The sequence below is a fragment of the Eublepharis macularius genome, chromosome 9, assembly GCF_028583425.1.
Source record: "Eublepharis macularius isolate TG4126 chromosome 9, MPM_Emac_v1.0, whole genome shotgun sequence".
NCBI lineage: Eukaryota > Metazoa > Chordata > Lepidosauria > Squamata > Eublepharidae > Eublepharis > Eublepharis macularius.
The window spans coordinates 74,727,930-74,752,300 of NC_072798.1; the positions used below are offsets into that span (position 1 = coordinate 74,727,930).

General features: G+C 40.1%; 1 protein-coding gene across 1 annotated transcript in view; it reads right to left on the reverse strand.

Annotated features, from left to right (window-relative positions):
* The window catches only part of DOCK4 (dedicator of cytokinesis 4), a 336,163-nt gene that overhangs the window by 12,149 nt on the left and 299,643 nt on the right, over positions 1 to 24,371 (reverse strand). The window contains exons 38-48 of the mRNA XM_054987847.1: positions 23,387 to 23,491; positions 20,419 to 20,560; positions 17,747 to 17,913; positions 16,651 to 16,737; positions 13,217 to 13,393; positions 11,942 to 12,025; positions 8,536 to 8,655; positions 6,861 to 6,982; positions 5,460 to 5,580; positions 2,014 to 2,095; positions 1,576 to 1,685 (exon numbers count right to left, since the gene is read on the reverse strand). Coding sequence (XP_054843822.1) covers positions 1,576 to 1,685; positions 2,014 to 2,095; positions 5,460 to 5,580; positions 6,861 to 6,982; positions 8,536 to 8,655; positions 11,942 to 12,025; positions 13,217 to 13,393; positions 16,651 to 16,737; positions 17,747 to 17,913; positions 20,419 to 20,560; positions 23,387 to 23,491 — 1,317 coding nt within the window. The remainder of the gene's footprint in view (positions 1 to 1,575; positions 1,686 to 2,013; positions 2,096 to 5,459; positions 5,581 to 6,860; positions 6,983 to 8,535; positions 8,656 to 11,941; positions 12,026 to 13,216; positions 13,394 to 16,650; positions 16,738 to 17,746; positions 17,914 to 20,418; positions 20,561 to 23,386; positions 23,492 to 24,371) is intronic.

A 24,371-nucleotide genomic window follows, 5' to 3' on the forward strand; every position in this document is an offset into this window, starting at 1 on the left:
AGTACTGGAAGAATCAGATTGATGGACAAATATAGTCCTGATCAGGTAGTCTAAGCATGAAGAAAGCTAGCCTGATGGGACCTGCGTCCATGTCCAGCTACCTAATTTAATGTACTTTTCACAGAGTCCGCAATACTCTGGCTGTAACCATTTATAATTTCCATGTAATTTTACCACATCACATTCATTTTTACTGTGGCAAATTACCATTTCAGTCTCAAAATCTGGCAGGTAGAACCCAGCCAGAGTGTGCCTGGACTCTCAGCAACACAGCATAGAGAACGGCTAATGCCTCACAATTTCTGATGTTGCAGTAAGCCATTTTTGTTGTTATTTTTCTCTGATGATAACACAAAGAAACCCGTCAAATAGCAACTCTGCAATGGATGCTGTCCTACAGACACAGCGTCATCACCAGAAAATCATCTTCTTTCCCAAGATGCAGAGCTTGTTTAAGGATGTGAGAGAAACATACTGCTGGAGTCTTCTTCAGTGTCTTCTTAATATTTGCACAAGAAAGTAATGTTTCTACTTACCCTGTCTGGGGCTAGTGAGGAGGTTGAGACACTGGAAGATTTTCCTGTCAGGTTAGCCTCTGGGAGAGCAGTTAGTAGACCTACGTGCTCTTCAGGCTCTCCTGGTGAATCTCTGATGCAGCGCGGAATGGAGGCCTCATTCCACTTGGCAAAGCAAAAATTTGTAGGCTGGGAGCAAAAATGGCATAAATTCTGTCTTTGTGGCATGTGTTAAAGCCACTTTGCATACAGAACATTTCATCTGGAACCTTTCTTGTCCTGGCTGTTCCAGGTGATGTTAGAAAACTTGAAGATGAATCCAGAATTAATTTTTGACTACCAGTTGTTGTCACTGAGGAATTATCAGCTATCATGCCAACTGGCAAGCAAGGAGAGTATGATAAATCATAGCAGAGACTATAGTGAGTATTTCCTATCCAAGAGAATGACTTGCAAAGCCCTAAAAGCTAAGGAGGCGGGGACACACGGATTATTTCTAAGCAAGATAACTGGAAATACTGTAGTTTTCTGCTGATCAAGTCAGAATTATACAATTGTTGACAGGCCACTTAAAGCGTCCGGGTTTCTCTACTTCTCGCCATTAAAATGGCACTGTAAAATGACATGATGTGAAGATGGAATGGACTTAGAAGGATATTAAGAGACATATCAAAGGTCAATGTACTAGATAAAAGTGAAAAGTGGTAGGTATATTGACTTTGTAAGAACTTCAGATATACAGAACTCTGCTCCTACTTAAGATTATACACTGTCATATTAACACAAATAAACTTTTTGGGATTTCTTCTTTTTCACTCTGTCAAATGCTTCCTTCAAGAATTGTCTTATAGAATCAAGTGAATAGCTTCCAAAGCTAAACTATTACTTATCAGTAAAACACCTAAGCAATTATCTTGAGAAGAACTAGTGTATGATCAAATAGATTGAGTGCATCTTTACAAAAAAAAATAGAAGAAACGTATGAACTGGTAAGAAAATCAATAAAAATTTCTTCACTGTAATAGCCATTTGTAACGGGACTATCTTATGAATTGCCTACCTGTGAAGGCTCAGAAGGATTAGGGTAAATGGCACTACAGGGCCTCTCCCTTGGAGAGAGGCAAGAGTTCTCTCTGGAATGTTTAAGCTTGTCAGACAACAGAGGTGAGCCTAGAATACAAAAGAAACCTATCGAATCAGTAACTGCAATTCTTCCAACATTCCATTTGGTGGAACATTCTGGGGAGGGCACATGAACAGAGACCGAGAGTGATTGGTCTTCCGCCGTAGAATCTTGAACAATGTGATCAATAACCAACAGTATTAAAATAATTTGTAATGAAGCCTTATGCATGTTTATGTGGAAATAACTCCCACTGAGGTCAGTGGACCTTAATCCCAACTGGGCCGGGGGCGAGGGGGGGGGGCGGGGGACAGAATTACAGCTTTAGTGACCAGAAAGCTTCCAAAAGTTGTTTTCATGTAGTGAAGCACTGACCTCTGGCACTGGATGGAGCAGAACTGGTCACATTAGGTGAAGCAGAATGAGTGGAACTCAGGCTTGAGGTAGATGGACTTGGCTGGAAATATAAGAGCCACAAAGTTCTCAATATTGTCTGACTGACAATCAAACAAAAATTGTGTTCTAATTTATAGTATGGTACACTGTAGCAAAAACTCAACATAAGGGAACGTCAAGATTACTTGGCTCATAAAAACTGTACATTTGGAACACGGCTACGATTGGGTGGTAAGCAGACGATTAGGTTCAATTTGGATTTCCCCACAGCCATTTATTTGGCTTTTGGTCAAGGTTGCCTTTACATAAACCATCCCTGACTGCTCTTGTTTAAGGACAATGACATGTATCCTACCACTATACTCAGCAAAGTTTGAAGCATTCTTCCAGCCTAAGGAACCTTGTTTAAACTTGTTCATACAAAAGAACCCAAAAATGTGGCAAGAAGTCAGAAGCAGAAAATGAATGTACTTGTCAATTTAAAAATATTTTTAATGTTATTAATGAAAATCTATTGATGTTCACTCAGCTTCCTTCCTTTATTATCTTGTCTTAAGATGGGCATGTGTGGGGAAACACTTATCTTCTGCACTGTTCACTGCAATTATGCCTGACAGTGTATGTGGGCAAATCTGAAAGAAGCATGTAATTTGGTTCTTACAGAACAGCATGTCTCATGGTTGGTCCCTTGGAAATAAAATAATTTAAAAAATTGCAGCTGGCTGAACTTGGGTGTTGGCATCTTTAAGACCAGCTAAACATACCAACTTGGCTATACCAACTGAATAGTAAATCTGCATTCATGGAATTAATTCTTGTTAGATCACCATAAATGAGGAATCCTTAAGACTTGTCAAAATCAGAGGTGAAGCTTTTCCCAGAAGCATTTTTTTTTAAAAAAAATATTTACCGATTTGGAAAATGTCTATGCTGCTTCTCGAAGGAACCTTCCTGAGGTGGCTTACAAATTAAGCATCATAAAAGTTACTAAAACCCAGCATTCAAAAACACAGCAAAACATAAAACAACATAAAGCATGATGCAGGCTAAAAATACACTATAAAATGACGTTTAAAAATCAGTCCCTTTGTTAAAAGCCTGGATAAACAGACATGTATTGAGCTGGAGCCTGTAGGTGTCGGGCGGCTCTGAAGGGGAAAAGCACTCCACAGGTAAGGACCCACCACTGAAAACACTCTCTCTCTTGTTGCCGCTGGCCTTATCTCTGAAGGTGAGGACACCCAGACCAGGGCTTGTGAGGAAGATCTTAACTGGAAGGCTAGACAGTATGGAAGGAGGCAGTCTTTCAAGCACCTTGGCCTCAAGCCATTTAAAAGTAAGAACCAGCACTTTGTGTCCAGAAACGAATGGGCAGCTAGTTTAGGTCTTTCAACTCTAGGATGATACTGGGTGAACTAGAATGACAGTATTGATGCACTGGAGAAACACTTCTTCTCTAAGAATTTCATTTTGTAAGAACTAAGGAGTAAAATTCAATCTCATAACCCTAGGGCTGGCGTGCGGAGGGCTAACAGCTTTCCCTTCCACAAACCATCTTTGATGGATATTCCACCAAAGGGAGTCAATCTAATTACTGATAACTGTTTACCCAGTTAATGATCAGTCAAGGAAACACTTTGTTTACACACCTCACACATTCCATTCTAAATTGTGCAATGCCACATGATCCTGAGAATTCCCTTTTCATTGGTCTTTACTTCAGGGCATAACATACTCTACTTTGATTGGTCAAGCAGCAATACCCCTCTTTCGCCTGAACCCCTCAAATCACAGTAGGAATGAAATGGAATTGGTCAGCCTTCAACCATTTGAACACCCAGACAAGACTGTCCCCAGTAAGAGAGTAAGCATGCCTAGGGTTGCTTGCTAGCATTGTTTTAGTCAGAAGCTTTGTTTCATGTTTATTTTCAAAGTTTAGCCTCACTAACAAACCTCACTTCCTTTCTTTCACCACTCTGTATTTGAAATAAGCTTCTAAATTGTCCATTCAAACTTCCTGAGGTAAGTTAACTTTGTTGTATCCCTCACTATGTTCAAAGTGGCTTAGGACCTTCACTGCAAGTATGAGGATCTGCATCTGGCAGAAGCGGTAATGGACGGGGAACTCTTCAGAGAGAAGAGGAACTCTCCACCATAGATTGATCCAGCTCTGAGGACCAAATCAGATGGGTGCAAGGGACACTGCATTTGGCCATGTTCCAAGCCATGTTTTAAAAGTTAATGCTCCAGATGTATGGGGACCTACTTCAAATTGGAACCATGGGGATAAAGGCTTAAGCCTGTGCTCTTTTAATGGCCCTAAGGAGCTATTATTTGCTCTAATGGCTCCCCAGATCTGTTCCAGGTTGAGAAAGAGGCCAGAGGAGAAAGGCTTAAGGCTTCTTCTCCCCATAGGGTTCCCACATGCCTGAGAATTAACTTAAAAATTGCTGGCAGTTTCTAACATGAAACTCCTAGCATATGCCCTGAGATAGCATCTCAGCCCTACATTTCTCCATTGGTGGCAGTTACTACTGAGTAGAGATGGGCATGAACCAGAAAAAAAACGAACCATGCAGTTCGTAGTTCATCATGTTTCACGAACCATGAACTTTCACGCGCGAACTGGTTTGTTAGGTTCATGAAAATGTCACTTCCGGGCCAGCAAATCGCCACTTCTGGGTCAGAAGAAGGTCTGCAGAAAGCCTATCCCCTGTTGCCTAGGAAACTGATTGATCGGCACCAAGTTGTCTGCAGTGACGAGCTGAAAAATGAACCAAACAAACTGCCATAAAGTTTGTGGCGGTTGGTCAGAAATGAGCTCTAACAAACTGCCGGTTCGTGAACCATGAACCGGCCTGGTTTGTGCTGAACTTTGGTTCGTATTTCGGTTCGTGCCTATCTCTACTACTGAGTCATGATTCAGAGAAAGTTGTGTAACATAAAAAATGTTGATACTTCTGTCCCAGTGGGTACATATTTTTTTTTAAAAAATGATATTCTAAAAGTTTATTTTATATTATTGGTTTTACTGTTCACTGTCATCTAACCCAAAATACTAGAATAGAATGGGATACATAGAATCCATATTAAAATATATAAATATGAAATGCCTACTTAACACTTTAGAACACTTCCAGATGTTCAATTCACTATAGAAGAACAATCTTGTAAATTAGTATTATCTTCTCTTTTGATGCTGAGGAACGCTTGCGCAAGTCTACTCTAGTAAGAGACTACATTCTCATTCCCAGCTCAGCCTCTTAGCCAGTAAGCTACATTTACTCTGTACAAATAAATCTCATAGCTTCTGAAGTAGCTTCTGCTTTTTTCCATCTTCTTCCTAATTAACTAAACTTACTTCTCTAGAAAATTATTTAAAAGGAGAAAATATGCAGTTTAGACATGACATATTTGTTTTGTACCTGCATGTTGAAAACTTCATCAGAACTTTCAGACTGTCCAGTTATATTGCTGACCTCTGCAGAAGCTTGTGAGGACAAAGATGAGGATGAATATCTGTTGACAGCTGGATAGCTTAACGGACTGTTGCAAGCAAATTAAGAAAAATCAGCACAATTCCTATTTATTTTATCATATAGCACATTAACAATTCCTGTTTCTCTTCTATACTTATGCCTTGGACTAAGGGTGTGCACTAAAAAAAATCCTGGTAATGTGGGTCTGGGTTTCAAGGATTAAAAAAAAAAATCCAGGATCCCTGACATCTAGGTCAGATTCTCTGATCCGAGATAGAGAATCCTGGATTTAACCGGCTAGTATTCACAATGGCGAAAAATATCGAGGGGACTAGGGGGGGGTGCATTTTAAAAGAAATTTTCACCAAACATGCAGGGAACTTACTCCTGACTGTCCAGTAACCTCTTTCCTCAATTTCAGGAGGATTTGGACCCTGGGTTCCAATTCTATGGGCCTCTAAACAAGCTGCCTCCAGCCACTCTCCATTGATTGCTATGGAGGAAACGTTTCCAAGGCTTTTAAACTCAATGCCCCCCTCCCCCACTGGTTTGAGATTCTCTGGTTTTACATTATTCCCTTGCAGGCTTATTGTCAAACCAGAGAATCCCACCAAGAATCTCTTTACTGAAGGTGGGAGGGGGGAGGCTTGCTGAGCTGTAGAATTTCAAAGGTGGCCAGCGGTGGCAACTGCTTGAAGGAGCTCTTTTGAAGCTCTGGCGAAGGGGAGGGCCAGAATGTGATGGGAATCCACTCTGCCTGCTGCTGCTTCTTTCCCCGCCCCACCAGCCTCGTGCCACTCTCCTGCAGTGGCATGGAGCTTGGCTTCATTTGCACCACTGCCCTCTCACTACTGCTATGGTTGTGTGTGGCAGCTGCCTATGGCCAGATAATCCAGCCCAGTGAGTCGGATTCAATCTGGGATTCAAGCACGTGACCCAGATTAACTGAATTGCTAAACCAGGATCACAAACCCCTTCCTTGAACTTTAACACTTCAGTAAGTGCTTTAAAAAACTCCATGAATTCCATACTTTTAATATAATTGTTCATAAGATAATCATCTTATGAGTAGTAGAGTAGTACTGTAAAATGAGTTAAAAGAGGATTAGCTACTACCAAGCCCTGCCCTAAAAGTTTATCTTCTATCTATCTTCTACTAAAATTTTATCTTCTCCTCCAATAGGGATGCCTGATTGATTTTTTCCTGACTACTAAGAAAAGAATCCCAGCAACTATCTCTGGCATCTTATTTTTACTGTTTTTATAGTTGACAGTTGTCCTAGTTTTGTGAAAATTGTTCCATTTCACCTCTAAATTAGAAAAAGAGAAGTTTTAGTTTCCACTTACCTACGCCTAGGGATTACTCTGACACCCTCTGGACTCATAGAAACAGGTACTGAATTTCTAGGGACACGGGGGCTTCCATTCGGAAAGTGGACTGGACTAGCCTGGATACATGCAGCAAATTCCTAAGTGTTTGTTTCAATGGGAAGAAAGAGAACGTAAGAGTTCAAAAATCCACAATAATGTTTTGCAGACAAGTGTTACATATGCTGTGCAGCAAAGGGGGGGGGGGGGAAGAGAATATAATACTGGAAGCTTAAGAAACTAAATGTTCATCTTCCATATTCTCCTACAAAAATACACAACAGACGAATTGGAAGACTTGGATTCTTTCCACATGAGCCATCAAGAAAAACAAGTGGGGTGGGGTGGGGGGGTCTTCAAATTACATTCACATTATAGTTGTATGCAGTAACAAAAAACTTTTTGTGTATAACCCCTTGTAAAATGGGGTTCATCTTACATTTGGGGGGCTTCTTCCTTTCAGGTAAATACAGCTTAACAGAGGGACAGCCAGTTACGAAACCCCTGTATGCCTGTTTGGACTATGTGCAGAGCAGCTAACAACCAACTAGGGCTCATAGATGGCTGCGGAAGCCAGATGAAAGGGGAGGAGTCACAGACAAAAAGCTGAATCTTCAGAGTGAGAATGGAGGGATCCTGTCTCAGAGTCTGCCTTGTCTGTAAGCAGGCTAAAACATGTTTGCTGATAGCGTTTGCATCTCCAAGATGTTAAGTAGGAGAAACCCTTTTTCAGGACAAGTCTCAGAGGCTGACTATTATGGGAATGGAAGCTGGCATAGTGAATACTTTGGAAGAGATTGTGGCCGTCTCAGACCCCAAATTCTGAGGGAAACTGGACAATGAGAGAATGACAGAAGATCCCATTTACACAATGAGAATCTTAAGTTGAGGGAACACCAATCTATACCTCAAGAATAGAAACTTGGCTGCTAGTTGTTCTGTGCACCTGTATCAATCATTATAACTTAGTCTTTCCAGGAAAAGCTGTGTGTTATCTGTGAATAGTTTTCAGCTTTGTTACTGAACCTCCTTATTTCTCCTATCCCTGGTAGTGAATAAAAATTATTGGGGTTTTTTATTCTGTTCCCTTCAAGTCTTAAATGTAAGAACTGCATTCAGAAGTCCACGTGTTCAGTCTGGCAGAAGGTTGGAGTAGTCACTACCTTTGTTTAAACAGCATTTAAAACCCCAACCTTCAAATACAAGTAAAAATTAAAAATTAAAAAGATGAAAATTCAAGCTATTGTGGAGGAACTACAGAAATGCAGTATATCCCGAAAGCCTGAAGATGTCACTGTTCGTTGCTGAGTAGAAGTACATACTACACAAAGTAACCATGATGCATGAAATGCAGCTAATGCCCCCCCCCCCCTCAACTGAAGTTTCACATACCCAGGGTTTTTTTCCTGGGAAAAGAGGTGGTGGAACTCAGTGGGTTGCCCTCGGAGAAAATGGTCACATGGCTGGTGGACCCGCCGCCTGATCTCCAGACAGAGGGGAGTTGAGAATCCCAGACAGAGGGGAGTTGAGGCAATCCAAACTCCCCTCTGTCTGGAGATCAGGGGGCGGGGCCACCAGCCATGTGACCATTTTCAAGAGGTTCCGGAACTCCATTCCCCTGCGTTCCCCCTGAAAAAAAAAGCCCTGCACATACCTGTATTCCCAAACTTGATTTCATCACAAAGAACTGGTCCACTAGTTTTTTATGTAAAGGTCTCATATCTTGAGGGACAAACTTCTCATGTACAGCTAAGCCAAATTCCAGAATTTGAGCCTTACAGAAAAAGAGCAAAAGAAGGTCAGTTATTTAACTTATTTTCCTATATATCTCTGCCATACCAAACCATATACAACCATAAGCTTGCATCCTGGCTACTTTCTGTGGGCATTCTGGTGTGTGGGGGGGGATTTTCACTGGTGCCTGCCTCCCATGGCAGCCCAAATGACACCCCAAAATACTGCTCCTGGCTGTTGTGCTACCTGTAGGAATAATTTGAGAGGGAAATTAGAGATTGCCCACAGGAGGTGGAAAATTGGCAAAAATCGCCCCCTCCTTGTTCCCACAGAAAACTAGCTAGGATCCAAGCCATACAGGGTTTTTTTTAAAAAATCAGGAATTGCAGCTATTAATGTTACACATTTCAGACCATAATCTAGACAACTATAAAGGCACTATGTTCACACTTTTTGCCCTGGAACTACACAGTTTATACAGGTAAATAATTGTTTCATTGACAGCAAAGTTCTTTGTTTGCCAAAGCTAAATGTCAGCCCTATATACATTTTCTGAACATAGTGTTTGTATTTAATAAACAATATGGACTCTTAGTGAACTGGATAAGTCAATTTCTAGACTAAAATAAAATACAATTTAAAAATCCACGTTAAAAACAGGCAGAAAAAGTACAATGTAATCTTAAATTACAGCCTAATTTTTTTTTAAAAAAAATGCTTCCAATTCATTTTACTCCTGGCTTTAGAACATAGAGAATACTTATTTTTAGCTTATTTCAAGTATTACTTCACACAGCCTACGAAGAGCACCTGACTGGATTTGTGGTTAGAGAACTGGACCAAGACTGGGAGGATTGAAGCTCCTGCCCCTCCCTCAGACATGAAACAAACTGATAGTCATTCACTCTCAACCTAACATTATGGGGAGGATAAAAATGGAGAAGAGAACCATGTATGCTGTCCTGAACTCCTTGTAGAAAAGATAGGATAAAAATGAAGATCAATAGATATTAAAATATTTGCACATAAAGCCACACAAAACAAAGTTCTGCCTTCTCGTCATTCTTTAATTCAGGCTTGTGTTTTAAAACAAAGTAGAAAGACTTAGTTTGGTTATCTACCCCTGTAACATTTTGCCTATTTTTGACACCACCCTGTAATAATTTACCCTGTTTTTAGAACCTTTTAATTTTTTTTTTGTTTTAAGACCTTTAGTTCAGCTCCTCCTTATATTACCTTAAACTTATACCTCAGGAGGGCCCTGGTCCTAATAAACACCCCTTATATTTCCACTCACGCTGAGCTTAGGTGTTCTCTACTTTACCCAGGCTTATACCTCAAGAACACATTCCCTTTTTTGTGAGTGTGGACTATATAGTGCTGCCTCCCCAAAAGGTTTTTGAGTCACCAAAGGCTTTTGCCTTAGATTTCTTCTGTTTAACTGGTACTACTGGAAGGATTCGTTATAGATGGTAGCAGGGTTTTTTTTCTGGGAAAAGAGGTGGCGGAACTCTCAAGAGGGAAATGAGGAAGAAACACATGGGATTCTTTGAAATAACATTATTTTCCAGCACTATTGCCGAGTATTTTCAAGAGATGCCGGAACTTCATTCCACCGTGTTCATCCTGAAAAAAAGCCCTGGATAGTAGTCACAGAATGGTTAGCATGTGAGAGAGGTTGTGAAGTAAAAAAAGGCTCTTTTTTTCCTTAAAAAAAGGTAGAAATTTAAATATGATGAACTGTAATAATAATAATAAATATAAATAGTATGATAGTTGAAGAATTCTGCTAAGCATATTGGTTTCAGAGTAGTTCTTAAGCCTGGTTGTTTCACAAATAATGATCTTTTGCCACCCTAGTCGGAATGAAGAGGCAGACACAAGGCTTGGGTACTAAAGGGCCACTTTATTAAAGCGACAACATAAACAGTTAACGTGGCAAAGGGAGCCTAACTAGTGGAACAGGTCAAGCCAGCGGTTGCACTGGGACCTCCTCCTTGAACCTGTCTGGGTGAGACCCACTGCCCCGGGTGAGAGCCATCCATGAGGCATAGCTTGGGCCCAGCTGGCCAGGCGAAATGGTTCCCCCCCTTAAAGCTCCAAACACCCCAAGCTGTGGAGCCTGAGGGAAGGACTTGTCTATGAGGTCTCATCCGGAAGTCTGCCCTCACAGCTGGGCCGTGAAGCCACAGACACTCCTGACAGACCCCAATTCCCTACCAATAGAGAGATGCCAAGGGTGCTCAATGGCCCGCTCTCATTTCCCCAACTCTAACCTGCCACCACCAAGGCCAAGCCTCTGCTCAGGCCTAGGTGCCCCATAGGTGGCATACAGCCTTCTGAAGCCCCAGCTGCAAGTCATTTATAAAATTGTTGTTGCCCTTCATCGCCTTCCAGGGCAGCAAACGATGGCACCCAGCCATAGCAGTCGATGGCTGTGGCCAGGGTTGTCGCATTCTAAAAGGTATGTTCACAGACTCAGTCACACAAAGTAATTTTCCACACAGGTCTTCACTAGCAGACTAAACTCTCTTCACATCCTCCCAGACATAGATTCACTGAGGCCTTTCCACACAGCTTGCCTGATTTAGCTAGATTAATTTCTCTCTCAGATACACATAGACTGCCCTGGGCGCACACACAGAGTCAGGCTTCACACACATTGCTGACTGAACTAGAATAAATATTTTCTCTCAGCACACAGACACTGTCAGGCTGTCCCCAGTAGGGTTGCCAGGTCCAGGCTGGAGATTTTGGGGGTGGAGCCTGGAGAGGGCAGGACTTGGGGAAGGGAGGGGCCTCAGTGGGGTATAATGCCATAGAGTTCATCATTCAGAGCAGCCATTTTCTCCACGGGAACTGATCTCTGTTGCCTGGAGATCAATTGTAATTCCAGGAGATCTCCAGCTACTACCTGGAGGTTGGCAACCCTAGTCCCCAGCATGCCTGTTTTGACCAGAATGAACACTTTCTCTCAGCATACTGACTAAAAAATGCCGTTCTCATTTTGCTCCCTACGGTGCATCTACTATCCAATCAGATCACACTCCTTTCACTCATCCAGTCCCCCCTTCTTTCCTCAGAGGTCTGCATTTTAACTAACAGCAACAACTTTAAAAAAAGCACATTAACAAGCAGAAATAAAATCTAAACTATATAAATACAAAACATTACAACTTCTATCACTGCACAGTTCTGAACAGTAGTTCTACAAAGCCCACATGCCACTGAACATTTGTAATATGGATGTTTCCAAATTATGCTTTCTTTTTTCTGGTCACATGCCAATTACAGCGATGGCAGACAGCAAGCATCTGCTTCTTTACCTGCTCAAGCATCAGTTCTCTCAAGCATGCGATCTTCTCACCATCCTCTGGGTGGTTCAGGATGTACTCCTTCACAAAGAAGGCCTGAGCAGAAGACAATTGCAACACAAGGTCATCCTTGTTAGGCTGAAGTACGTTCTGCTTGCAAGAGTGTTAAGCAAAATACTGTTGCTCTGACAGCAGCAAGCATTGGCATTTGTGCTCAAAAGAACCCTATCCTATATGCTCAGTTCATATTAATGGTAATAAAAGTTTATAAGCCCTATTTATTGCCAGATTGTTATTCATACAATTTTAAAAGCCAAGTTGCTGTGACCTTAGATCAAAGGTATATTATAAGCACCGGCATAATATAACATGCATGTGTTAATAAATTGCTCATCACTGAGAAACTTTTCATGTGTTGATTTACCAGGGCGACTGCCAAAAGTTGATGTGCTTCTATTTTGGATTTCTTAGTCAGATTTATCTTTCAAGCACATTCACAGTTATCATGATGTCATGTGTAACTTCCAAAACTCTCCCCTGCTGCAGAATTTAGCCAGGCCACAATAACTAAAGACACCAGGTTGTTTCAGTGTATTGCACATACACCCCGCCCCCCGCCACACACACAAATGATCTTTAACCCTTCATCATGCAACATTTGTTTATTTATGCTTATGGTGTTATATCACTTTACAGAGTGGTATAATAAAAAATGAGTCCCAAGGAATCATTATTATTACTACTATTACACTGAAACCTTAATTGTCTAATCTCCAAAAAATATTCCTATTTCTAAATATGTCCACCAATAAGATGGCCCTGCACAAAGAAGGTGAAAAAAAATTCTCTATCATACTTTTGCTACCAGCTTCTGTTTTGGCTTCCCCTCTAGCTCTGTTTTCTTCCCCTCCTGCTAACAATTGCCTACATCTCCTCATCCTCTTATCACAGCAAACCAAAATGCTGCCCAAACTTTAGCAGTTTGGTACTTACAATGTAATTTGCATGCACAGACTTTGCAATTAACTTTTTAAATCTGCAAATGAGGAGAGGTTGGTTTTTTTTTAACAAAAAACTAAGACTTTTCAGCAAACTCAGGATTCCTCATAAATCATAGCTGTGCCTAGCTGTATCATATGGATTTAGCTATCTGCACAGCGGCCAGCACACAACTATTAGATATCGTGATTAATGTTGGATATAATAAAGTTATTATCCAAATGAGGAATAGAACTTAAAGTAAGGAAACATCCTAAATTCAAATACATATAGACATGAACAATTTACCTCTTGGTACCTGGAAACACCACCATTAACTGCTGCATCAATGACCCCATTTAGACACATTGTGAGTGGGTTGATATTCTGCATCTGTCGAGTCTGGCATTGACTGATCAGTGTTCTCAGCTGTTGGTTTTTATTTTCCAGGACTTCAATAGCATTCTCCAGGGGACTCATTTCTACCTGAAAGCCAGCAGGAAAAGAAACATCAACAAATAGCTTACTCATCAGATATTTAACAGCTACTTTGCAACTACTATAGATCTTAGAGTACCATCTCTGAGGTCAAGAGATTATATTTACCAAAGCCAAGGTAACGATCATCCTAGTGATATTTCTGACAGGTATGAAGGCAGATAGAATACGGAGTGTGCACATAGTTATTATCTGATGCTACAGCTACGTTCAAGCTATCTCCAATGGCATTTGTGAATAATTGTCAAATCATAAACATCTGAGTCCATCCAACATCTTGCATGTATATCTTATAACAGATGTTAATTCAAACCTGTCCTATTTACCCTCCCTCAAATCATTTACTGTGATGATGACAAGCTATCTGGAAAGAGTGAGCTTTTCAAAATTTAAAGAGCCCCCTTAGTTCTTGCTTGCATTTTTGTTTTGCTTTCTTTTGACAGAAGCTTATTTGAAGGGCTTAAGCCTTCCCTCGCCCCACACCTTCCAACTATACTATACTCACATATCCTGCTAAATTGCAATTTAAGAACTACAACTGATTAAGTTCTGGTTAGTTTGATGTCTAAATGCTGGACACCCCTCTAATGCTGGTTATTAGGAATCCATAAATCATAATTTTGAACTAGAGCTGAATCTTGTTTTGTGGCTTCTTGTAATTAACCTTATTATTACATACGACTCACAGACTCTTTGACAGCACCACCCTTAGGCCACAGAGTCACACTGCAGAGTGGCAAACTCCCCCCCCCCACATCTGTTTTTGTTACTGCAGTGGCTGGCCCTTACTACTAGCAGACAAACAAGAATTTATTAGCTGACTTTGGTTAGTTTTGACCATCTGCTGCAGTAGCCACAGTTATTGCAACCCCCTTGCTATTTAAATTAACTGTGGTTGATTTCTAATTTTTTTTAAAAAAATACTTTATTTATAGTTTGACTTTCTCACTAAGACTCAAGGAAGATTCAACACAATCAACAGCTGGAAGAGTCAATACAATCAACAGCTGGGACATTCAATATATTGCAGAAATTTGAAACAATGTTGAAACAAAACATAAGCAATTTGACATGACATAATAAACGCTGATTGCAACTTCTGCATGCAGTCCCTGGGTTTGGAGAATAGAAAAGCTGGTAGCATAAGTTGCTGCTTTTGCAAAAAATTCAGAAGCTTCACTGCATGCTATTGTGGCTTTGAAACCAAATATTTCTGCACAGGGGAACACCTGAGGGTTGCAGGATACGGGTTAAGGAACAACTATGTTTCCATTGCACCAAAGAATTGAACCGAATCAGGTTCAAGGTTTTGGTGTTAACCTACAAAGCCCTACGCGGACTGGGACCGACGTATCTGAGGGACCGTCTCTTACCATATGAGCCCCGGAGGACTCTCCGCTCTGGCGGAAAACATCTTTTAAGTGTCCCTGGCCCTAGGGAGGCCCGCCTGGCGTCGACCAGGGCCAGGGCCTTTTCAGTCCTGGCCCCGACCTGGTGGAATGCTCTGTCTTGCGAGACAAGGGCCCGGCAAGATTTGCTTGCATTTCGCCGGGCCTGTAAGACAGAGCTATTCCGCCAGGCATATGGCTAACGCCGGGCAGTGCCCGCCCCCCCCCGTGAAGGGGGGGTTAAACCATCACCCCTATGCAAACACAGAGGCATGTATGAACCACTGGGCAGCATGAATTGTTATATTTAATGTTTTTAAATGTTTTTAAATGTATTATTTAATGTTTTTAAATGTTTTTAAACATGTTTGTATTTGTTATCCGCCCTGAGCCTGCGAAAGCAGGGAGGGCGGAATATAAATATAATAAATTAAATTAAATTAATTAAATTAATGTTAACGTACTGATGCATCAAATACTGAAAATTTTGCTTGAGCCAGACAGTATGAAAATAACTCTGACATCAGCAGTTTTAATTGCTTAGAAACCTCAGGTGTTATGAATTATTGTGTTATATTACTTATTGCCATTATTTGTCACTATTGGTTACTTCAACTACTAGTTAGAGCTCACTTCAATGAAGCAAAAAAAGAAGTGATTATATAATTACAAGTATTACAACCCCTCCCCACAAATCTTAAGAAACAGATTATGAGGATTTAGAAAAACTAGAAATCTCAGTAGACGGAATGCGGATGCCCATAACCCTGCAGAAGAATGATCACCAGAGAGCTATTCCGTGATTCAAGAGGAATGGAAACAGGTTACTGGTCATCTCCCATGAGACCTAGACAGGAAACCCATGATAGTTAGAACCCATAACAGATGAACAGTGCAATCCTAAACAGAATTACTCCTGTCTAAGGCCACTGAAGTCAATGGGCTTATACTGGAGTAACTCAAGATTGCACTGAAGTGTAAGAGAGATCCCATGACCCCTTTCTACTAAGCGAAAAGACTCCGGCTAGAAGACAACATGACTTAGCAGAAGAATCATCAAAGCTAATCAAGATGGTAAGCCATGTCAGTCTGTAGCAGTGGAAAAGAGCAAGAACCCAGCAGCATCTATAAGACTAACAAAATTTGTGGTATCTGAAGAAGTGAGTCACAGCTCACTGCAGATACAACTAGAATTGAGCTGTGACTCACGAAAGCTCATACCCTCCCACAAATTTTGTTAGTCTTATAGGTGCTACTGGACTCTTGTTCTTTTCCAAAGCTAAGCAGATATCCATATAGATACAAAGACTATATATGCAGGATTTATATGTTTTCATATATTGTTGATATATTTAATTGGAATCTTCTGGACTCATATACAGCCAGTATAGCATTGACTGCATTTTTCACACTATATTTTATTCCAGGTTTTTATTGTATTATTTATTCGTACAGATATTTTAAATTTTATTAACTTGTATTTTGTTATGATGGACTATCTAATTTGTACTGGAATGTACTGTGCTATGGGGTTAGGATGTTAAGGCCCATGGCTACAACAATAAATATTTTGTACTTGTACACTATCAAACTGTTATGCAATTTTGCCTTTGAAAAGCAAAGAAATTGCATCATCACATTTATGTTTGTCTCACATTTAGTTTAGTGAGTAAACTTCTATCCAGTAGAAGTTCTGTGCTGAGTTCATCTTATTCTCATAATATTTTATTTGTTCTTTGATTCCAACCTATCTGTTTTAAAGCAATGGCTTTAAAGTTCAGCATTCAACACAGCATCAAAACCACAACAATAACAAAAAGAAAACTTTCTCCTTCCACCTTCCCAATTGGTACTCACTACTTCACGCTTTTCCACTTCAAACCACCGAGAAATGCCAGGCAAACTCTGCACTAAGATCAATGTTGTTCTTTCCACCCACAAACTCTGCAAAGAAAAGCAAATTATTTATATTCTTTTCTTCACAGATACAGAACAAAGACTGCACACTGTTCTACCCGTATAGTATCTCATTTTATTTAGTTTCCACTCCATGGCTGTCACAGGGGAGAACATATGGAAGAAAAATAATAATAATAATATCCTAAATCTCCCCATAGCTTGACTGAAGTTTATGGTGAGAGAGAGAAACAGGCATAGCTATTTTCAAGTTGTGTCAGGCTGGGAAGCAGCATGGCATGGAAATGCAACAAACACATACATATAAAACAAGGGTCTTGCTTCCTTTACTAGAAAAACACCACTCCAGGTTGGATCTAAGGACTGTGAGTGAAACAGAGATTGTAGACTGGAACTCTCCCCCCTTCCTGCCACAGCCTTCTGTACTCCCTGAAATGCAACTCTTGGGGGAATCAGTGGACCCTTCACAGCATGGGGTACAATGTTGGCATCAGCAAGAGGAGTGGGGAATCAGCATATGCTGAAGTGCCCCTTGAATGAGCAGAAGGAAATTTAGGATCCAGCCATTCATTCCCTTGGCAATGTGTTTCATGAGGGGGGGGCGGGAAGAGGGAGTGCTAATTTATTTGCATTATTTCCACTTAATACCAGTAGGTGATACAAAACAATAAGGCGAGGGAGAAATCTTATATCGGTTAAGCACATTACATGATGCAAGAATCTTACAATATTTTGCACCCAAGATGCTGAACATTCAAAGGTTTGGGGACTTGTATTGCTTGAAAAGCAGTATCCATTCCCAATGGCAAACTGCTTTGGGAACTGATGAGGCTTGCAAAAGCCAATTGAGTTATGGCATAGAAGTTTCCTTTTCAAAAAGGGCGGGGGGGGGGGAATCCATGCCCAAGCTCAATGTAATTTAAAAACTCCATGAAGTATGCCATTTGCTGTAATTTATTTTAATCAACAACATATTCTTATGAATAATGTCTTTAAATAAAACTTCTGTGGGATAGAAACGAGACAGTAACCGTACCTTGAATTCATTATCCTTGTCTTTCACTCCTTTGTGGAACGGCCTATCATATCGGAATCGCCAGATATGATTTACTTTATAAAAACTTTTGATGTTATCTGGAATGCCTTCTCTCTGCAGCACCTCCTGACTCTCTGGAATTGGTGTCACGGCATAGATTTGAAGATCTATATATAGCAAGTTAAGGACCAAGCTGGATGATAATCAGCAAAACTGATGACTGGGAGAGGAATACCACCACGCTAGGCTGGTTGAACTGGTTAGCTTCAGAACAGGTTTGAGCGAAAAAACAAGACAATTACTTTCAAAATAAATGAAACACATTTTTTTTAAACTCAAGCTCACTCCATGGTTCAGGCGCCATCACACTCCCAATACCTTGATACTCAGTTGCATCTTCTCTTTCCAAAGCGCATTTGGTAACACTGAGGAGGACTCACACTGGAGCCTCCTTTAGGTCCTTCCATTAGGCCCTAGTCTCTGGGACACACCAGAAGCCATGGCAAATCAAGTTTTTGTGTTTCTGAAGATCCTAATATGAACCTTAAGAACCCCTAAAACTACATTTACTATGGTTCTCAGTGGACTACATGAGCATGACACCTGCATCACAGCTTTTACAGCTTCTTTTGATGGAGTGCTCCTCGTGAGATTCCACCATTTTAAGTAACTATGGCAACAAGAAAATGAAAGCAGAATAGAGGCACTGCATCGTAGTCAGTTAGAATGCTGGTCTAGGCCCAGAGAAACAGAGCTGAAATCTCCACTTGCCGTCAAACTTGCTGGGAGACCTTGGGCCAGTCATTCTCTCAATATTGAACTTAGTTCACAGGGTTGCTGTCAGGATAAAATGGAAGAATGGATGATAGGAGCCATGAAGATAAAAATGCACTAAATACATACATTTCAGAGTAGGAGAGAGTATTTAAAACCATGCCTGGCATTTAAATTTCATAGTAGAAGAGGGCATTTAAAATTATACCTAATTCAGAATCATTTCAAGCATGTCTGAACAGGTGTTTCTGCACACATATTGACGTTGCAAAGTTCGCTACCATCAATGTTGTGTTGTATATTGTAAGCACTTTAGCTACCATGACTGTGAGCATGACATAATGCTTAAAGGGAGTTAGGATGGCCAGATTCTTACACCTGGGGTTGAGTTCTTTCCAACAAAGCTGCTTGGGGAATGGACTCCCTTGCCATGTCACTGCTCTATTTGTTCACCATGCAACAAATCGGCTCTGGAAATTTATGACCTACTTTGAAATGAGGTAGCCTCCTCTACTATTATAAAACACTGGCTGTTTCCGCACACGTTGGATAATGCACTTTCAATGCACTTTATCAATCATTTGAGGTGGATTTTTTGTTCCGCACACAAAAATATCTGTTCCAAATGATCTATAAAGAGGATTGGAAGTGCATTATCCAACGTGTGCGGAATCACTCAAAGTCAGCCCAGACTGTTCTATGGAATCATTGTGGTCATGTACACTGCCCTGATTTCCTGGAGAAAAGGTAGTATGGATAAATAGACACACCCACAGATCTTGGAATTTCTCTGATAGATTATTGTACAGATTACTTTCTGGTACCATTTTTCAGGTGGTTCTATTGCACTTGCTTTGGTATTCCACAGCAAAAGTAAACCCATTTTGCGTGATACAAGCTAAATGGAGAAGTTATTTTAGTATGAAGGAAAATATTTATTGCAAATTTTTGGGCAAGATTACCGGTGTCTTACTGCATTTTAAAAACATCTGTACTTACATTTTGTCCAATGTTCTTACTTATGAGAATTGTCTATGAAAGTTAAGATTAAAACACCAAATGAAACTGCCTATAAATATTCTTATGGCTAAAATGGCAAGTTTTGTGGCCTGCATAATGTTGTCTTTTAAAAAACCTTTTTAATTCTTACAGATCCTACTGTTCTAAGAAACTGATAATCAAATATACATCACACCATGTTTGTCTTTTTGATTTTGCAGGGTGCAACTAAAGAAAAATGAGAAAATTTAGCAATATATTTCAAAGTATATTTTGTTAATGAGAAGTTATGGAATACTAGTTCTTTACCATTCCTTTGCTCCTATAACCTTCAGACTTCCTTGGTAATCCCCAATTACATCACAGATCTCACCATCTTCATCAAATGGCTACCATCAATGGAATTAGAAATGTCTTAATAAACTTGTTCTTCATCCTTGTAATTAAGGAATTATAATAGTTTTATAATTGATCAAGCAATTAGATTGCAAGAAATGTAATGCATAAGCTAAGAACTAGTAAATATCAGTCACAGCACTTTTGCAAAAAAGAAACCAAGAAAAATTACTGGAGCCATTTGTCTGAAGCCTGTGCAAGGTTCCTTTAAGGACAAGGAAGCTGTAACCTCTGGCTCACATGTTGCATTGTTTGCATCCATTATTTTATTGATCATAAAACATCATGTATTGTTAGATTGGTCCTTAGAAACTGCAGATATACTGATCTTCTGCACACTAAACTAGACTAATTTTGAAATGTATTAATGAATTCAAAATGAATGTTGAAATTACTGACATTCTGTTTCACCATTATTCTTTAAAGAAATAACAGGTGAAATTGGATAGACATTTTCGAGGTTTCTTCAGCATGCATGATAGTACCATCCAGGAAGGGGATACACTGTGCTTCTGCCTGAAAGATGGTCTCATCTGGCTGATTGGCATGTTGCATAGCAATGGCATGTGGGAACTCATTTAACATTCGCTGTTGGAAAGCCTCCAGGCGCTCATAGTCATGTCCTCGGCAGACAAATTCTTTGTTCTGGGCAGAATAAAAGGAAAAAGAAAATTGCTCAGTATTGACAGTGAGAATAACAATTATTGTACTTCTTTAGGATACCTTTCCAATGCTTGTCATCTATTTTACACACAAGAAAGAACTCAAAATATAGAAAGCAGTTTTCTCCTGAAGAAATTATTTTCACTTCCAACTTTTAAATGTCTGATTACTGATTCCTTCAAGATTTGATATATTCCTCAACCATATGAACAAACGACAAAGAGCAATCCACAGAACAAACATAATAACAACAACAACAACATTCGATTTATATACCGCCCTCCAGGACAACTTAATGCCCACTCAGAGCAGTTTACAAAGTATGTCATTATTATCCCCACCAGGGCTTTTTTTCAGCTGGAACGCGGTGGAATGGAGTTCTGGAACCTCTTGAAAATGGTCACATGGCTGGTCGCCCCGCCCCCTGATCTCCAGACAGAAGGGAGTTGAGATTGCCGTCCACACCGCTCCAGCGGTGCGGAGGGCAATCTAAACTCCCCTCTGTCTGGAGATCAGGGGACGGGGCCACCAGCCATGTGACCATTTTCTCTGACGGCAACCCACTGAGTTCCACCACCTCTTTTCCCAGAAAAAAAGCCCTGATCCCCACAACAAAACACCCTGTGAGGTGGGTGGGGCTGAGAGAGCTCTGAGAGAGCTGTGACTAGCCCAAGGTCACCCAGCTGGCTTCAAGTGGAGGAGCAGGGAATCAAACCCGGTTCTCCAGATTACAGTCCCATGCTCTTAACCACTACACCAAACTGGCTCTCTACAGTTGGCAACAAATTGTGACTATGAAACAGCCACCAGTGCTATAAAGGATTCCAGTTATTCTTGAATCAGATGTACTTTGAACTTCTTGAGCTCATTCAGAGAGGAATCTTCCTTTTGCAATTTCTGCAAAGAATGGGTTGTTTTCCTTCCAATTGTTTTCTCTCTTAATAACTGAAATGGAAAAAAAACACCTCTTCTCTTTTGGAGACGTTGCAAAAAGAAAGATGCTCTCGATAAAGAACTCAAAAAACTCGAAACCTGCTGACTTCTTTTTCTTCAAGGAAAAAAGTAACCTTTTATAGCACCAGTGGATAGTTTTATTTTGTAGTCAATTATTGTCCTGAGCAGTTCTCATGCTTCTGAACTGTAAAGGCAAGCAAAATAAGTTGCTTGCCCATTGTGTGAAACTTCCCTAAAACTTTGTCTCATCAGACATTTATTCAAAGAATTAGAAGGCAAAAGCAGCTGCTATTGGATAGCACAAACTATCCATCGATCTGGGTGGGAAAAGACCCCCAGTTAGCTCTATCTCCAACATCTTCTGCATGGCTGATTGCTGCAGCTTCAGATGAACAGTCTTGTTTCAAGGGCTGTCCTAACGGCACATTAATTACACAGTTTCAGGAAACTATGGTGGGTTAGCCAGTAAAATAGCATGCAGGACAGCAAGAGGAGGAAAAGGTTGACACTGTGGAATTGAACTGAGGGAAAGGGCAGTCTTTGCATCCTTAGACAAGCAGATGCAAAACAGAGGTGGAAAACTAAATTCAGTACCAAGTAGGTACATCAGTGCCCGTGTGCAAAGCCAATCAGCACTTGTACACATCCCTTACTGCCGTATATCTCTACTTGCAAGGGCATGGAGGCTCCCTTTATACTCGTCTAATCCACGATACCATCTCACCAGTTACTGCAGGTGCTAGGAATTGGAAATGCAACTCTGATTGCTAAATGGCTGTGCTGACAGCTACTGCGGCTAAAGAATCTCTTTCCACCCCAGATTCCTGTATCTCTAATCAGTAACATTTGACTGAACAGAGAATTTCATGGTTTCTGTATGACAGATTTTCCTGTGTTCATTGTACTAAACATAATATATGCATTTGACATTTCTTTTAATATACCTCTTCCAACAAAATTCACAGATCTTTCCCCCCGTACTTTTTCATTGTGGTTCTCTATTATTATGTAGCTTTCTTGAAAACAACCAGACACAAACAATCACAAACTTGATAACCTCAGGAACGTACATAGGGAAGAACTCTTATTTACAGCTGACCAAGTTTAAGTTAGCATTTTTAAAAAAAGATTCCCTGGATATTAATAAAACATGTCAACCTTATGTTGTTTTGGATTTCTTTTTCAAGAAGGATATCAAATAGAAATGGTGAAAAAATCTGAATTTAAGGTATCAGTCATACCCTGTAAATTTGTAAAAGTGAAATCAATCTGTAAATGGAGAACAATGCCTTTTGTCTTTCCTTAAAACTGCTAACTGGTTTACCTTCCCAAGCTACTGCAATTCAACTTTCTTACCACTAATCTTTCACCAACCAACCAATGAAACTGAGGAATGATAAAAATAAAGGCTTAACAAGATTAAATGGCAATTTCAAATATGGGAGGCATATCCAATTATACATAATAAATCCAAAACTACAATACTCAGTGAACAATGTGGGACTCTCTAACACTGACAGTGCAATCCTAAACAGAGTTACTCCAGTCTAAGCCCATCGATTTCAACAAGCTTAGTCTGACGTAACTCTGTTTAGGATTGCACTGAGTGGGCTACCCATATGCATGGTCTGCAAACTGCAGTATCAGCTTTTCTATAAAAGCTATTAAGCAGAATCAAAAAGAAAAAAGCAGGAGGAAACAGCCTGCATCAAATAAAATGTTGCTTGAGCTTATTTGGTGCTCAGATGTCAGTCAGTGACCAGCAGGATTAGGACCACACTGGATAATACATCTCAAGCATGACAAAACATCATAAATATAAGCATAAGTACAACAAATATCTTTGGTACTCACTCGTAAGAAAAAAGGAAATTTTTTCCCATAAAATCCAACTCTGAAAAACTCTGGCTCCAAACGCTGTTGATCCATAATTTTATCATACAAAGAAGCTTCCATCATCTATGTGAGAATGAGTGAAATGTTACTTTTTTGTGGTCTTTAAAATATTTTAGAAAATGGAGAACTCCAAAATACTGGGCGTTCAAGTATGAGGTGGCTACAGATAGAGAATCAATCTCCAGCTCCAAATTTTCCCCCTGGTTCAAACTGATTAAAAGGGACCTTGTCAGAGCCTCCTACCTGTCTAGCATGCATGACCCTTCATAGAACAGCCTTTACATCTACTTGGTTCCAGACTATGCCAACAGCCTTGCTTGATGGTTGCTATTCTTCAAAATTAACTGCTTCATGCTTATGTATTTGAGGTGCACTATTTCATGAGGATTTGCCTCATTATATTCTGTCCTGTCCTCTTTACACAGAGCAAAGAATCAAATATCTTGTAGCCTTCTTGAAGGGTTTAAAACTTTAAACTCTTCCTCAGAAGCAGAGAAGGTGATTTTTCTTCTCTAGGACACCAACTTGCTTGTTTCACATAGAGTGTGATATGGCTAAAGTTGCAAAATGACTTATGTTTTATGTTCTTTGTGATTGATTGTAATGGCTTTGGTTATATACAATTAATGCTATCTCTTCTTTCCATGATACTGTTCAAGGTAGGTGGGAAAAATTCATACAAAATTGTGGCCAGGCACAAATATTCAGGTATTTCTTAGATCTAACACTCATGTAAAAATCAATGTAGTGTAAAAGTCAGAATTTTGGACTTGGGTTTAAATTCTCTGCTATCCAGGAAACTCATTAAAAGGGACTAAGCCAAACCTACCTTATAAGCATATCAAATTCAATTGACATAAAAGAGAGTAACCTTGCTTAGTATAGGAACTTAAGTCACCTTAGCCCAGTCACTATCATACAACCTAATCTACTTTACAAATTT